Here is a 14108-nt window from a genome sequence, read left to right on the forward strand (position 1 = left end):
GAGTATATAAATATATATATATATATTTTGATGATATCAAAAAGAAATTGCTTGATACCATCAAATCATAATATACTCTGATAGTATTAAAGAGGAGCAATAATGCTGACGTCAGCATGCCATCATGAGCGAAATTAAAAGTGAGAAAGTGAGGTAAGAGAGTAAATAGTTTGATTCATAGTCTATTAAGTATAAATAGTTTAAATTGGATTCAATCTAAATAAATAGTTTCACAATTAATCTATTTTGTATAGTTTTCCCTTTTTATTATCTATCCTATTTCCATCATTCACACTTTCTTTTCGATTTATAAATTTTCATAAATAATTTTACGAACATTTCTGTCATTTTAATAGAAAAAGTATATATTTATGTCAACACTTTTTTACCAAACACACTAACGGTTTATTATCAATTCCAATACTACTATATAAACACATAAATGCTTACTTATAAAATCAACTTTAGCACTTAGAAATGTTTTTCAATACTTGATGCCTATCAACTAACCCAAACAAAGAGGCTCTTAATAACATAATTGAAGATTTGAAGTAGTTAGCAAAAGCTGATAATTTCCTGTTAATTTAAATCTCATGAAAAATTAGAAATCAAGGATTGAATATGTTATGGTGTCTGTACATTAAGAATTACTATTACATTAATCAGATGGGGTAAGATCAAAAGTGGAAAAGGCAAAAACTCAAATATTATGCAGAACTCAAAGCTTATAAGTTTATTCTCTTTTTGTACAAAAGAAATTTGCCGTTACTTGTCAAAATGAAGAAGCAATTGGAGTCATAGAATCTGTTGTTCTTCTTTCTGGTCTTCTTCTATTGTATCTTGCAAGTCTATTCGACCTGCAATAAGTAAAGCAAAATCATCAACGGGTGTGTTTGGTACGAGGGAAGTCATTTTCTATGAAAACATTCTTAATGGAGAAGTGTTTTTCTGCTGTTAGGTTACACACACACAAAAAAAAAGGGGAACACGTTTGAGATGCTTAGTGTAAGAAGTCAAGGAACATGATGAGAAAGATGTATGACTAATGTAAAGATGTTTAATGTGCACTAACTTATTTGAACCGGTTTGGGAGAAATGGAAACATCATGATCAACCTAAAATAAGATATGATAGTGCCCCTCTACGTGTTCCTCGAAGATAGTCCTCAAATCAGTCCTTCGACTCTTGTTTGTTCAAAAATCGAAACTATCTATATCATAGATATTTCAGGTGGAAAAACTAAGGTTTAACAGCATGCTTTTCGTGGTTTGAATCTAACACTGAGAAAATCATGATACATGTACAATGCAATAGACGTTACCATACCGAATAAGGACACTAATGAGGGAGGCTTTGAATGTCCATTTGAACTCATATCTATACCTGCACAATTAAGATGTGTGCTTCAGATCAAAGGCAGATAAATAGCACAAAAATGAGCTACAGAATTGTTTCGCATTTATGACAAAAAGCATTAGATGAAATGATGAGACCAATTCAGATCTGAAAGACCAGGCATGAGAAGTTTGACTATCTTCCTGCATAAATGGTCCATGATTCAAGCTCTACAATGGCATGCTTACTCTTATGACGATACTAATCGACATAATTCAAATTTGCAGGGAGAGGCGGGGGCAAGACTGGAGTTGGATTCCTAATTTACTAACCAGTAAAGCACCTACCTTTAATCTTCACTTGTTTTAGTACTTCAGTGAATAGACAATTCTCAGTTAACTGCTGACCATTTGTTTCACTACCTCTGTACTGGAGTGTAGCCTTCTCTATCACTGATTAGTGCTGAATCGTATCAATGAATGATAGACTTCCCTTTTGAGAAAAAAATAGATACTTCTCAATTAACTACTGACCGTGCTTGTGAAAGAGATCGAAGATATTAGATATTCATTGCAGTCTTGAAAGGAAAAAGGGTTAGAAGCTCCAATGCTACTACAAGTACCATTCAAGAAAAAAGATGCATCAAATCCATTTCAACAATGATATTGGGAATCATTTTGTCAAAAATACCACGGCCAATAGAGCAACAAATGGTCAAATCTATTTTTTTGCTCATCATAGGCTTTGATATACACCAATTGTTGATATTGCAAATATCATGGAGAACTTTTCCCTTCTGTACAATAGAAAGATGGTGTATATGCAGCCAAAAAATTGAAGATTTAAAGCAGCAGCAGCACACCTGAAGTTTCAGCTGATTTGAGGATATCTGATTTCTTGAAAGTAAATCCAATAAAATTGGAATCTTTTGATGTCAGCATCTACATGATGGAATAAATCAAAATATATACAAATTATTTCTTATATGTTTAAGTTCACTGGTGGAATGTTCTTTTTTCCACTGAGATTGGTGGTCTGGGGGGGGGGGGGGGGATGTATGCACTGGCAACAAGTAATTGTTACCTTTCGCCAGGGTCCAACTCTTGGTGTTGTTGAAGAAGGATCTTCTACCTATAATAATATAAAATGAAAAGTTAGCACATTCAAAAAAAAAAAAAAAAGGGCAAGCATGGTTTTCAGAATTAAAGTGAAGCATTGTTTAAAGCAAAACATGGAAAAAATGAGATGCGGAAAATTGGAAAATTACTATATATGAATGCCAAGAACAAATGGTGAGCTGAATTGGAACGAAAAAATGCATAATTTGATAAGAAGCCAGAAAAAGTCTACGGAAATAGAATGGTACTCAGAAATGCCCAAAATTCTGAGGACCTAGTTCATAAATGATGTCAATTGGCATACTGAAGTTACTACTGAAAAAGAGGTGAGTGCTTGTCCATGATTTGTGGAAAAGGTAGAGAAAAAAGAGACACTGCAAAGGTGAAAGATATGGATAGGAAGAAAACATCCAGCTTATATATGGCTTTGTGGATCATGAGGGTAAACAGTTGGTGTCTAGCAGTCCACAATGTCACGAAGTTGGAGCAATCTTAATGACTACTACTGTAAATGGTTTCCATAAAAGTCAAATTAATACATCTAGTGGTCTACAAAAGTACTCACCTCAGGAAACTTCTCAAAATTTTGAGTATCTAACTCTCCAGTAACAATAGGTTTATAGGCAGCCTCCATTTCATAAAGCATGTCCCAGTTGACTCCTTTGAACCAAGGATGAGCCTGAAAACCCAGTAACAAATTTTAGTAAGAAGACACAAACATAGAGCCATCATAACCACTCATAATACATCTTTGCACACAAAGTACAGTAATTTCATCAATGATAGATGAAAACTGTATGCATTCCATTAAGTGAAACAAAAATTCTAGAACTAAGGGGCATATTTCTGCAGATAGTTCCTGCACGGGCATTACTTCATTAGTAGATATTTTACCTTTATGTCTTCCACTCCTCCGGTCCCCAGTCTTGATTCAACATCACACAATAAACGACAGATCAGATCCTTAGCCTCATCTGATACTTTTGGTTCGTCTGGGAATTTCAAGCATGTTCTCCAACTGATTATCTGATACAACAAAAACAAATATGATATACCCCCAAAAAATGAGTATATTTTGTCAAACATAACAAGATGCTGTAGCACATTTTTGGAAACATTCCTTTTGAAGAAATTGAAGTCTACAAAAACAATCATTTCGAGTCCAATCTTTTCTGATTGCACTGAAAAGAATTCCTGTTGGAATCTTGGTTTACAAAGTTCTGTTTGAATCCAATTTGGAGACCATTTTAGAGGCTCCGGATGTCCCTTACTTTCATCCTAACAACAAACATAAGAGTTAGAATACCTTGCGCGCCGTCATTCTTGGATGCTCTGAACAGAAGGGAGGATACCCAACAAGCATCTCATACAGGATTGCCCCCAGTGACCACCAATCACATTCAATTCCATATCCTTTTTTCAACAAAACCTCTGGTGCCATGTAATCAAGAGTTCCAACAGTAGAATATGCCTACAGAAAATTTTCACACATAGGTCAATTGAATTAAAGACCGACCACGGATTGATCAATTAGAAAGGAACAAGAATAAAGAACGTTATTTTTGCAAGCTGACACAATTATAACTTGAAAATAACGAAAAGTGCAGCACTAGAATGCGAGTTCTGAATACCAAGGCACGTCGATTGCGTTTCCACTGCTGTATTTGTTCTTTTGGCATTGGCCATGAAGCTCTATCACTGCCAGAATGCCCTTCACTCCCGTTAATGGATTCCGCATTTGTAAGGTCTTCATCTTCCAATAATATTGATGAGTATTTATCTTCCAGGGGTTTACACAAGCCAAAATCTGAAAGCTTTAGATGGCCATTTCTATCTAGTATAAGGTTATCAGGTTTTATGTCCCTGAAAGTGGAATAATTTTTGAATCAGCTGCATGCTGGAGGATGATTGCTAAGTGAGATTTATACCATATGCACATACAAAAGAACAGACAATAACAAAAAACTGCAGCACCAAATTGCAAGACCAAGACACCTAAATCCAATATGACAAACTTATGCTCGATCATTGATTCCTATGAGGACACCTCTAAAGATATGAAGACAGGACAAAAGGCCTCAAATATAACTTGAGGGAACTAACAACTCGCAACTATAAGAGTATAGGCAAATAGATACTTGTTAATCTGGAGAATGAAAGTGGGTCATTCTTCACCTAATGAATAAAAGTTGTACTAAAAGATTAACCCAGGAACCCTTGAGACAGGGACATGAGAAAACAGTAATCTAATTGTAAGATTGGTCTAAATGCAGGTGCTGCTTCTGGACTTAGCATAGCTAAAGTTATGGGAGATCTGAAAACACCTCAAAACGTCCCCACTTTAACATAAGTTCCGTAGTATGAGAAATGCTTTTGGAGATTAGAAACATTGTTTTGCTCCCACAGCTTCGTTCAAGTGTCAAAGGTTGAGGGGCTTGTAACTTAGGTCACAGGTTCGAGCCCTGCTCTATTTTCATTTTTCTTCGTTCAAGTGTCAAAGGTGGATTTGGGAAGCTTGCTCTCTTTGATCAAGTTATCAGGGCCAGTTTGAGCCCGGCTCTTAGAGAACTAAGCCTTGTATTAAAGTGGAGAAGGATTGAGGGGCAAGCCCATTGTCCTTGAGTTTCCAAGGCTGCAATTGGTCCTAAGGGTTGGCTCCAGATGAATTTCTCCATCATAAAACCAACAACAACATACCCAGTGAAATCCCACAAGTGGGGTCTGGGGAGGGTAGAACGTACGCAGACCTTACCACTACCTCATGAAGATAGAGAGGTTGTTTCCAAAAAAACCTCAGCTCAAAAGTCACAGTCCCAAGTAAAAGATAAAAACAATATATATAGCATAGTGGCACAAAAAATGAAAAGTGATGTAAATTTTACAGGACAATAACAAGAACAAGAACAATAATAATAATGATAGCAAAGTAATGTGATAATCAAAGGCAATAACAACACAACTATAAAGGCACGCCTAGACCTACGACCACCCTAAACCGGCACACGGTCAGACACCAATCTATCTCTACTAGCCTTCTACCCTAATTCGCGACCTCCACTTCTTTCTATCTAAAGTCATATCCTCGGTGATATAGAATAGCGTCATATCTTACCTAATCACCTCTTTTCAAATCCAACCGCTCGCATCTCCTAACTGGGGACTCGACACCCCTCCTCTATACATGTCCAAACCATCTCAATCTCGCTTCTCTCATCTTGTCTGCCAGAGATGCTACTCTCACCGTCTCCTGAATAACCTCATTCCTGATCTTATCACTTCTAGTGTGTCCACACATCCATCTCAGCATCCTCATCTCCGCCACATGCATCTTCTGAACATGAGAATTCTTTACTAACTAGCACTCCACTCCATATAACAACGTTGGTCTAACCACTGTTCTATAAAACTTACTTTTAAGTTTAGGTGGTACTTTCTTATCACACAGGACTCCAGAGGCAAGCCTTCATTTCATCCACGCTGCCCCAATGTGCTGTGTGACATCATCATCGATGTCCCCACTACTCTGGATGATGGATCCAAGATATTTAAAGCTTTCTGTCTTGAGGATATGCCCTCTTCCTCCATCGCAATACTAAATTTGCACTCCAAGTATTTTGTTTTGATCCTACTCAGTCTGAACACTTTGGACTCCAACGTTTGTCTCCAAACCTCCAACCTATCGTTAACTCTGTCCCGAGTCTCATCAATCAAAACTATGTCGTCCGCAAATAGCATACACCATGGAACCTCCTCCTGAATAGACCGTGTCAGCTCATCCATCACCAAGGCAAAAAGAAAAGGACTCAGCACAGATCCCTGATGTAGTCCCATCTCAACAAGAAAATGCTTTGAGTCACCTCCCACCATCCTAACCCGAGTTAGAAAGTTTTTCACACAGTTTCACTTGATGATATTCAGCATAAGAGAAGTGTTATATCAACAGTAGCATGGCACTTTTCTGACAATAGTAATAAACACGTTATCGATAATTTGAGCTACAAAAGGTACATATGTATTACTGGCAATCTTAGAGGGTAAAGCAAAGCAATCATGTAACATGCAAGATAGAACAAAAAGGCAAACTATTTAATGTAAAGTTAAGATACCTATGAACATAATTGTGCTGATGAATAGACTGAATAGCCAAAATACTCTCAGCAATGTAGAACCGTGCGACATCTTCAGAAAGAACATCTTCTCTCATCAGTAATGTCATAATGTCTCCACCAGGTAAATATTCCATTATAAGGTACAAGAAATCTGAGTCTTGGAAAGAATAGAAGAGCTTCACTATGCACCGACTATCAACTTCCACAAGCAAATTCCTCTCAGATCTGACATGCTCAACCTAAAAGAGTAGTATAACTTTCATAAATTAAAAAATGGATATAATAATTTACACAAAAAAATTAACTAAGGAACTCACAAATTGCCATTTGGACCAATTAAGATATTCATAAACCCAGAAGAGCAAAAAACAGCCTCTTACATAAAATTCTAAATTTCTACCTCTTACTTAGTTCAGTTTTCTTAAGAAGTAAGAGGCAGAAAATGAGGGAAATTGTTTAAGCTTTTAAATTTTTAATCAAGTAAAAGGTTGTTATTCATTTTGTTTCAAGTGTAGATTTGTCCAGAGTAGTGTTTAAATTATTCTTTTAAATACCAGAGAGCACATACCATGCAAGCGATTCATGAGGACCGGTGTTTCTCCACTATGATGCTTAGCAAAACATATTAGCTTTTAGACATATATCTTATAAGATTATATTTTTCTTTTCTCAAAACATGCTCCTCCGCTATCTATGAAGTTTTAACAACAGCTAGTAGCGGAAGCATGGTGATTATGAAATTATTCAAGCAGCTGCTGAAAGGCTCCGATATCATTGCATAAGCGTTTCAGAAGAAAATGGTGTCGCTATATTCCGTTTGTCACCTGTCCACGGGTAAGCATGTCTGATTTCTTCAATTTCTTCATGGCAAAGATTTCTCCAGTACTTTTGAATCTACACAACCTAACCTGCACTAACAAACCAGATAATTTAAGAAAGCACGCTACTGAAATCTGCTTCATCAATGTCCAATACGAACAATGACTGTGACATGTATGTGGCGATCACAAGGCAAAAGCGCTCTAAATTGAAAATCGAACTTTCTAAAGATGTTAGTGCATATCTGACACAAGCATAGTTCTCCTTTGTATGACATGCTTATAGTAAAAGACCAACTTCCACCTCTTCATAAGCTTTACAATATAAGGGAGAAACATATAAAGCTTATAGAAAACCAAAGACAATTGCTAAAAAAACAACATTCAAGTGCTAAAAAAGTGGTTGATATTGTATAAACATTAGATTTTAAAAAAAAATATCATATCATATCTTCCCAATTGGCAGCATCAAGAAAGATTGCAAGATAGGAATTATGGGTGGGACAAACACTTCTCTGCTACATTGTCAAAGTGTAAGCCTTGAAAAAAGAAATGTTGGATACAGATTTTACAGAAGATAACACGGTGATTTTCATCTTACAAGTAAAATGATCTATTTTGATCCATTAAAAAACAGACAAACATTCTATATGGCTTTATCATTGCATTCATCAATGTCACAACCTTGAAAGATGCATATCCAGTATCTGAGCTTACAACTAATTAAAAGATCTTATTAGATCATGACTCAAAGAACTTAAAACTACCAGATTTGCTTTTCAAAAGCTTACAAAGGCACAAACTTTAGCCTTACTAATCATTTACAGAAAAAACCAATGCATACTCCAAGTTACTCAAATCAAACAAGACTATAATTTGAGCCATTTTTAAAGTACTATCCAAATACATCCCAAAACATATAGAAAGGAAATAAAATCAAAGAACTGGGAATTGTAAACAGAAAATTTACCTCACCAAAGGCACCTTTACCAATAACAGTCAACTGTTCAAAGTCATCAATCCCAACTTTATGCCTCTGCAATCTCATATACTCAGTCTCCCTCTTCTCCAAATTCCTAAGCATCTTCTCTTGCTCATCACTCGGTACCTGTGCTTCTTGAGCCCTCCTCTGCAACGCCCATCGCCTGAAAATGGCAAAAAACAACAAAGGGTCAAACAAATATGAACCCAAAAGACACATTGCTTAAACTCTAACAACTAAATTTCTCAACAAAAAGAACCTTTCTTTACGATCTTGCAAGCCTTGAAGGTAATTTTTGTAATGATTCTCAATGAACTGCTTAGCAGCAGCAGCTTTCTGGCGTGTAACTGGTGAAGAAACAGTAAATTCAGGCTCCAAATTATGGAAAACCCGATCAGGCTTCATTGGTAAAGCCCCTAATTTCACAGTCCCATCAGCAACACCCTCCATCTCCATTTAATCAAAAAAATCAAGATTACCCCAGATCCAAAAAAAAAAGACTTAGACCCAAGAAAAAACAAGTCAAAATAATTAATGGGTATGTATTATTTTCATAGTTCAAGAATGGTGACAGTTATAGAAGTAGGGGGAATTAAAGAAAAAGGGGAAGATGTTAATGGAAAGGCTGTCAGTGTCAGCAGGTGAACGAAGGATGAGGTGGGGGTTGGAGGGAGGGGAGGGTGTAAATGCCAATGAGAGATCTAAGAGAAATGAGTTGTTGTTGGATTGGTGGGCTATGAACTGGAGAATTGAATTGAAGGAAAAAGCTTAGCTGTAAGGGGGGTGAATTTGGGAAGAGTGAAAACGACGGAGTACAAGGAGTGAAACAGAGTTTACAACTTCGGATGCATGATGAGGACTTTCATACCGCTACAACATTTGAGATTTTGAGTTCACGTTGATTTATTTCTACCAACGAGGAAATAGGGGAACATATTCCTTTTATAATTAGAATAAAAATAATATTTTCTTATAATATTATTTTTAGATTTTTCAAAATAAAAATAAAGATATTTGATTATAAAAAACTAGATTTTAAAAAGGGCTGCAAAATTGATTGATTTGTTAAAGGTGATTTTTGAATTTTAATTTTGAAGATCTACTATTCTACAAATAACTCATTCTAAAGAAGCTTGTCTTTTTTACTTTGATTAGTTAATTGAATGCGTAGGGTGTTGTGTTGATGTGCTCCTCTTCATTTTGTTTTCATTAAACTATCGCAAAATTTGACATTATTCCTACTTTTTACTTACTTTAATTTGTTTATCTACTTTGAGATAAAATTGACGGTCTGGACTAAGTTATCTAAGATAAGTGGTAATTATTTTCAAACCAAATCCTAATAAATATCAAGTGAAGGACATAATCGCCTAAATTCTTAATGCTTTATATATATAATAACCTAGCTAATAATAAATATCTTTAAATGATCGTAACCGTCGACAATTCAATCAACGTCTACCGTGGGGCTCGACGAGCTTTCCTCCTAGATTTCTCAAAGGTAATGTAGGACCTTTCCAATACTAGGGACTCTTGATGCCAAAAAAGGAGAACAACTAGACAAGACTAACTACTGTTCATAGGTTAGTTATAAGATCGTAGATTGAATCTAATTCTTCTCATTTCAAGGCTTAGTGTAATGACCCGTTAGGTCATTTTGAGAATGAATCCTCCTCCTTTCATACGAGATCCTTTCCGTAAAATTTTAATGGGTTATTTGGACTATTCGGTAACTTTAGTTAATTAGTTGAGGGATAATTTTAGAGAATTAATTTAATTGATGGGCTAAAGTGTTAATTTATTTAATATCTTATACCACTTTTCTTATATTTAATAAAATAGGTTAGTAGGGTTTGTAAATTTTAATATATAATCAGTTTGGAAAAGGAAAAAAAATATAATAAAAGAAAAGAACAAAAATAATTATATATAGATACATAATCTGATGGCTTAATGCCATTAGAGGTAAGCGCCGACGAAAAGAAAAAAAAATTGGAAAAAAAAATACAAAGGAAGAAAGAAAAGAAAAATAAAGGAGAAGAGAAAAAATAGGGATCTTCATTCCAAAGCTTTAAGGTAATCATTCTCATTCTTTCCATTAAATTTTTATGTGATTAAGAACATATTTTTAGGGTATATTGGTGGACAAACAATGCTGAAATAAAAAAATATGACCCTAGGGTTCTTCATATAAAATCTTGATTTGGGGGTCAAATAACAATCCGTTTTAGCTGAAATTTGACATGTGAGTTTATTTTATCATGATTGAACATAATCATAAAGAAAATTTCAAATTTGACTTCAATGACATAGAATAAGTTAGTTTTTGAATTTTGATATATTGAGATAGATAATTAAATATTAGGTATATTATATTTTATGAATTCTATTAAATTTATGATATTGGGGATATTAGAACCTAATCCTAGGCTTAAAATTTGGAAATACGAGAGTTGACATGTTATTTGACATCAACATTAAGAACTTGATTATAGATTTGGATAGGTTTTGGGTCTAAGCGAGACATATAATAATATGGGTGTTATTAGTTTTGAAATCTTATTGTGGTTATTTATTTGATTAGATTATACTTATTTGGAGGCCCAACGAAAAGGGAAGGCTCAAGTATCGGAGTAATTGCTTGATTAATTAAGGCAAGTAAATTTCTAAACCTTAGTTTAAGCTTATAGATGCTTGTATTTCTGTGTTATGTATACTAGGGAATAATGAGAATTAGACTGGATTATTGACTATATGATTGACCTTAAAAATGGAGATGAGGGGTAGAAAATGGTGATCTAATGACATATATAGGTGGAATTGATATGTTATGATTGTGGATTTATTTTGGACATGTGAAATGACTATGTTGATGTGAGATAGAAAAAATTATGGTTGTTGTCATATTATTATCATGAATTATATGAACATGAATTGATTACATTGGTTCTGACATATTGTGTTGAGATTGAAAATGATATGAAACAAAAGAGGTCGGGCCACACGCTCCGTGGCAGGTATTATGAAACAAAGGGGTTGGGTCACACGCTCCGTGGCAGGTATTATGAAATAAAGGGGTCGGGCTACACGCTCCGTGGCAGGATATATGTATTGAGGGGTCGGGCCACACGCTCCGTGGCAGGTTACATGGACAGAAATGTCCCCCATGGGTTCCGGACTGTAATTCAGCTGATGTATACCGATAGGACAGACATGCATTATCTCATTGCATTTCATCACATTTTGCTGATATTTGTGAATTCGTGTTTACCCCTTTATCTCTCTGTATATGTTGAACTTGACTTGATATGATTTATTGATGAGACTATTAATGAGTATTCGTGGACTGTATTACTGTTATTATTGTACAAGTGGAGAGTTGGGCTGGTTTTATGCAGGTTGTAGTTAAGGAGGTTCGGTTGGGAGGACAGGAGTACTTGTATCTATTAAGCTTTGCTTAGTTTTAGTTATCCACTTGTTGAGTACCGTATTGTTTGGTACTCACCCCTTGCTTCCACACTTGTGTAGGTTGTGAGCCCGGACCTGCTTGATCTCCTACTGTTTTTTTTTTACTACATCCGAGGCTATCATTCCGAGTGTTGAGGTAGCTGTTACATCCATCTAGCGGACACCTCTTACTCTTTTATTATATTTTAGTCTTATTCTAGAAACGAAGACATTGTGACTGTATTTCTTTTCGTACTTCGATAATACATTAGTGACTTGTATACGTGACAACCAGTCTTGAGGGATTTTGAGATTATTTATTTATTTTTGACTAAGTTAAACCTTGCTTTATCTCAATTACTTCCACATTTACTTTCCGTTGGTTATTAGGCTGATTTATCTCAGTGGGTTGAGATGAGTGCCATCACACCCTGATTCGGGTCGTGACACTTAGGATAATCTTTGATTTCTTACGATTATGATTTTGAGATAAATTCATTCTGTTATTAATATTCATTTTATTTTAATTTATATGTCTTAATTTAACCAGATATTTTGAGAAAGTAAAAAAAAAAACTTCTAAGTTACATAATCTTAAATTATTAATATGTATATCATATCTAATGGTCTTTTAAATTTTGTGATTTTAAAATTCAAATATATCTGGATGTTGAAGTTTACATAATTACTAAATATATAAAAAGTGATATGTTTTTTCCATATTTTTTTTGTTGTGTGTGATATCGATTTAAATTAATTGTTATCACTTTCAGAGTCAAAAATTTGATTTGACTCAATCAAAGTATTGACTCAGTTCTCTCTAGAATGATGACTAGTTCATTTCAAAGAGAGTCTGATTTCTTCTTCGTTCTATGCAAGTCGTAAAAGTTACGATTTTTGAAGTTAGATTAGGGCAAAACCTCTATTGACTCAATTTATATTATTACGTATTGAAGCCCTTGTTATACTTCATTGTTCATAATTTAAATCTTCCCTGAGAAATTAGAGTCCGGTTGGATTAGCTTATAAGTTTTTGTGCTTAAAATAAGCTTAAAAAAATAATTGGATTTATTTGATTTAGCTTATCTAAAACAACTTAAAAATAAATTGGGTTACCCCAGTTTTTTTTAAGGTTAAAATAAACAGTTTTCAGATTATAAGTAATTTTAAAAAAGCTTATCCAAACAGGCTCTTAGTCTAATTCGTTCAAAAAATAATCTGTCCATTTATTTATTCAATCAATTTTAGGTCATCGATAATTAATTTTGTCAAAATCTTTTCAAGAAAATATATATATTTTGGTTATATATATAGTCATAGTAAAAAGTGAAAAAAAATTATCAAGTACTAAAAATTATTTTAAAGAAAACAAATTAAAAAAAGTTAAAACCTAGTTAGAATTTGACGGATTGAAATATTGAATTATGATCCAATCCCTATTTTAGAATATATTTGCCCAAGTAATTTTTGGGCAGATCAATAACATATTCATTTATTAACTAAGTTTATTTTAATCCACTCGAATTTAGCTTGACTTGCTCATTTGATACCAATGGCTCTGTCCACGAGTATGTGAGAAGTTTTATAATGTCTTGCTATATTAATTGGTGGAACGAACTATTTTATCTATGATGATTTTGAAGAATATTTATGAATTAATTTTTAGAGTTAAAGAATTAGGGTAAAGTTTAATTTTTTTACACCAAAAACTACTGTTTTTTTCTGTGAGCTTTTTGGGTAGGCTAAAGGAGAATGACTTCTTGTTAGCTACAGAATCCATTCCCTAAAATGGATCTTAGCGGGGTAAATTTAAATTAATCAGGATCAATGCAGTTATCATATATCGTGGAGAGTCAGGTGAAAGCTAGGGGTTCATTCAAAATTAATTTGACGAAAAATTATATTGTATATTTAAGATTAATTTTTCTTAGATATATAACAGATATTATATCTTTTAATTTTTTTTGTATTTTTTATTTTTTCATATTTTAACCTCTTAATAAATATTCTGACTCTAATCCTCTATCACTTTCAGATATCAAAAGAAAAAAATAAAATCTAACACATAAAGATAACAAATTGATATCAACTATAAATGAAATACTTCTAGAATTACAATAATATATACTAGTATCCATTTTATTGCACCGATCAATTAGGACTTAGGATACCTTTTTTCCCCTTCAAATGTCACCATCTACAAACAAAATATCTAACTTGGGAATGTGATATATGCAACTCAATAAAACGAGGTGTCACCTTTTTATCACTTTAATTCTTCTTTTATCACTAATAATTA

At 34.0% G+C, this 14108-nt stretch overlaps 1 protein-coding gene across 3 annotated transcripts; it reads right to left on the reverse strand.

Annotated features, from left to right (window-relative positions):
- Nucleotides 1-552: 552 nt before the first annotated feature.
- Nucleotides 553-9236, reverse strand: LOC129902224 (uncharacterized). 3 transcript variants are annotated; one of them, XR_008770064.1, is made up of 13 exons: nucleotides 8622-9236; nucleotides 8351-8525; nucleotides 7387-7470; nucleotides 6560-6801; nucleotides 4085-4316; nucleotides 3760-3924; nucleotides 3348-3479; nucleotides 3019-3132; nucleotides 2419-2466; nucleotides 2198-2276; nucleotides 1683-1827; nucleotides 1327-1383; nucleotides 805-857 (listed from the first exon to the last, which is right to left on the reverse strand). XR_008770064.1 is itself a non-coding variant. In XM_055977329.1 (12 exons), the coding sequence occupies exons 1-12, from the start codon at nucleotides 8816-8818 to the stop codon at nucleotides 849-851; spliced, it is 1539 nt and encodes a 512-aa protein (XP_055833304.1). In that variant the 5' UTR covers nucleotides 8819-9236; the 3' UTR covers nucleotides 553-848. The 3 variants fall into 3 exon arrangements, 2 of the variants coding, with proteins under 2 accessions (XP_055833304.1, XP_055833303.1); XM_055977329.1 differs by lacking the exon at nucleotides 1683-1827 and having other exon boundaries at nucleotides 553-857; nucleotides 1322-1383; XM_055977328.1 differs by lacking the exon at nucleotides 1683-1827 and having other exon boundaries at nucleotides 553-857; nucleotides 8622-9235.
- Between the last annotated feature and the right edge of the window lie 4872 nt (nucleotides 9237-14108).

The sequence above is a fragment of the Solanum dulcamara genome, chromosome 9 (assembly GCF_947179165.1).
Source record: "Solanum dulcamara chromosome 9, daSolDulc1.2, whole genome shotgun sequence".
NCBI lineage: Eukaryota > Viridiplantae > Streptophyta > Magnoliopsida > Solanales > Solanaceae > Solanum > Solanum dulcamara.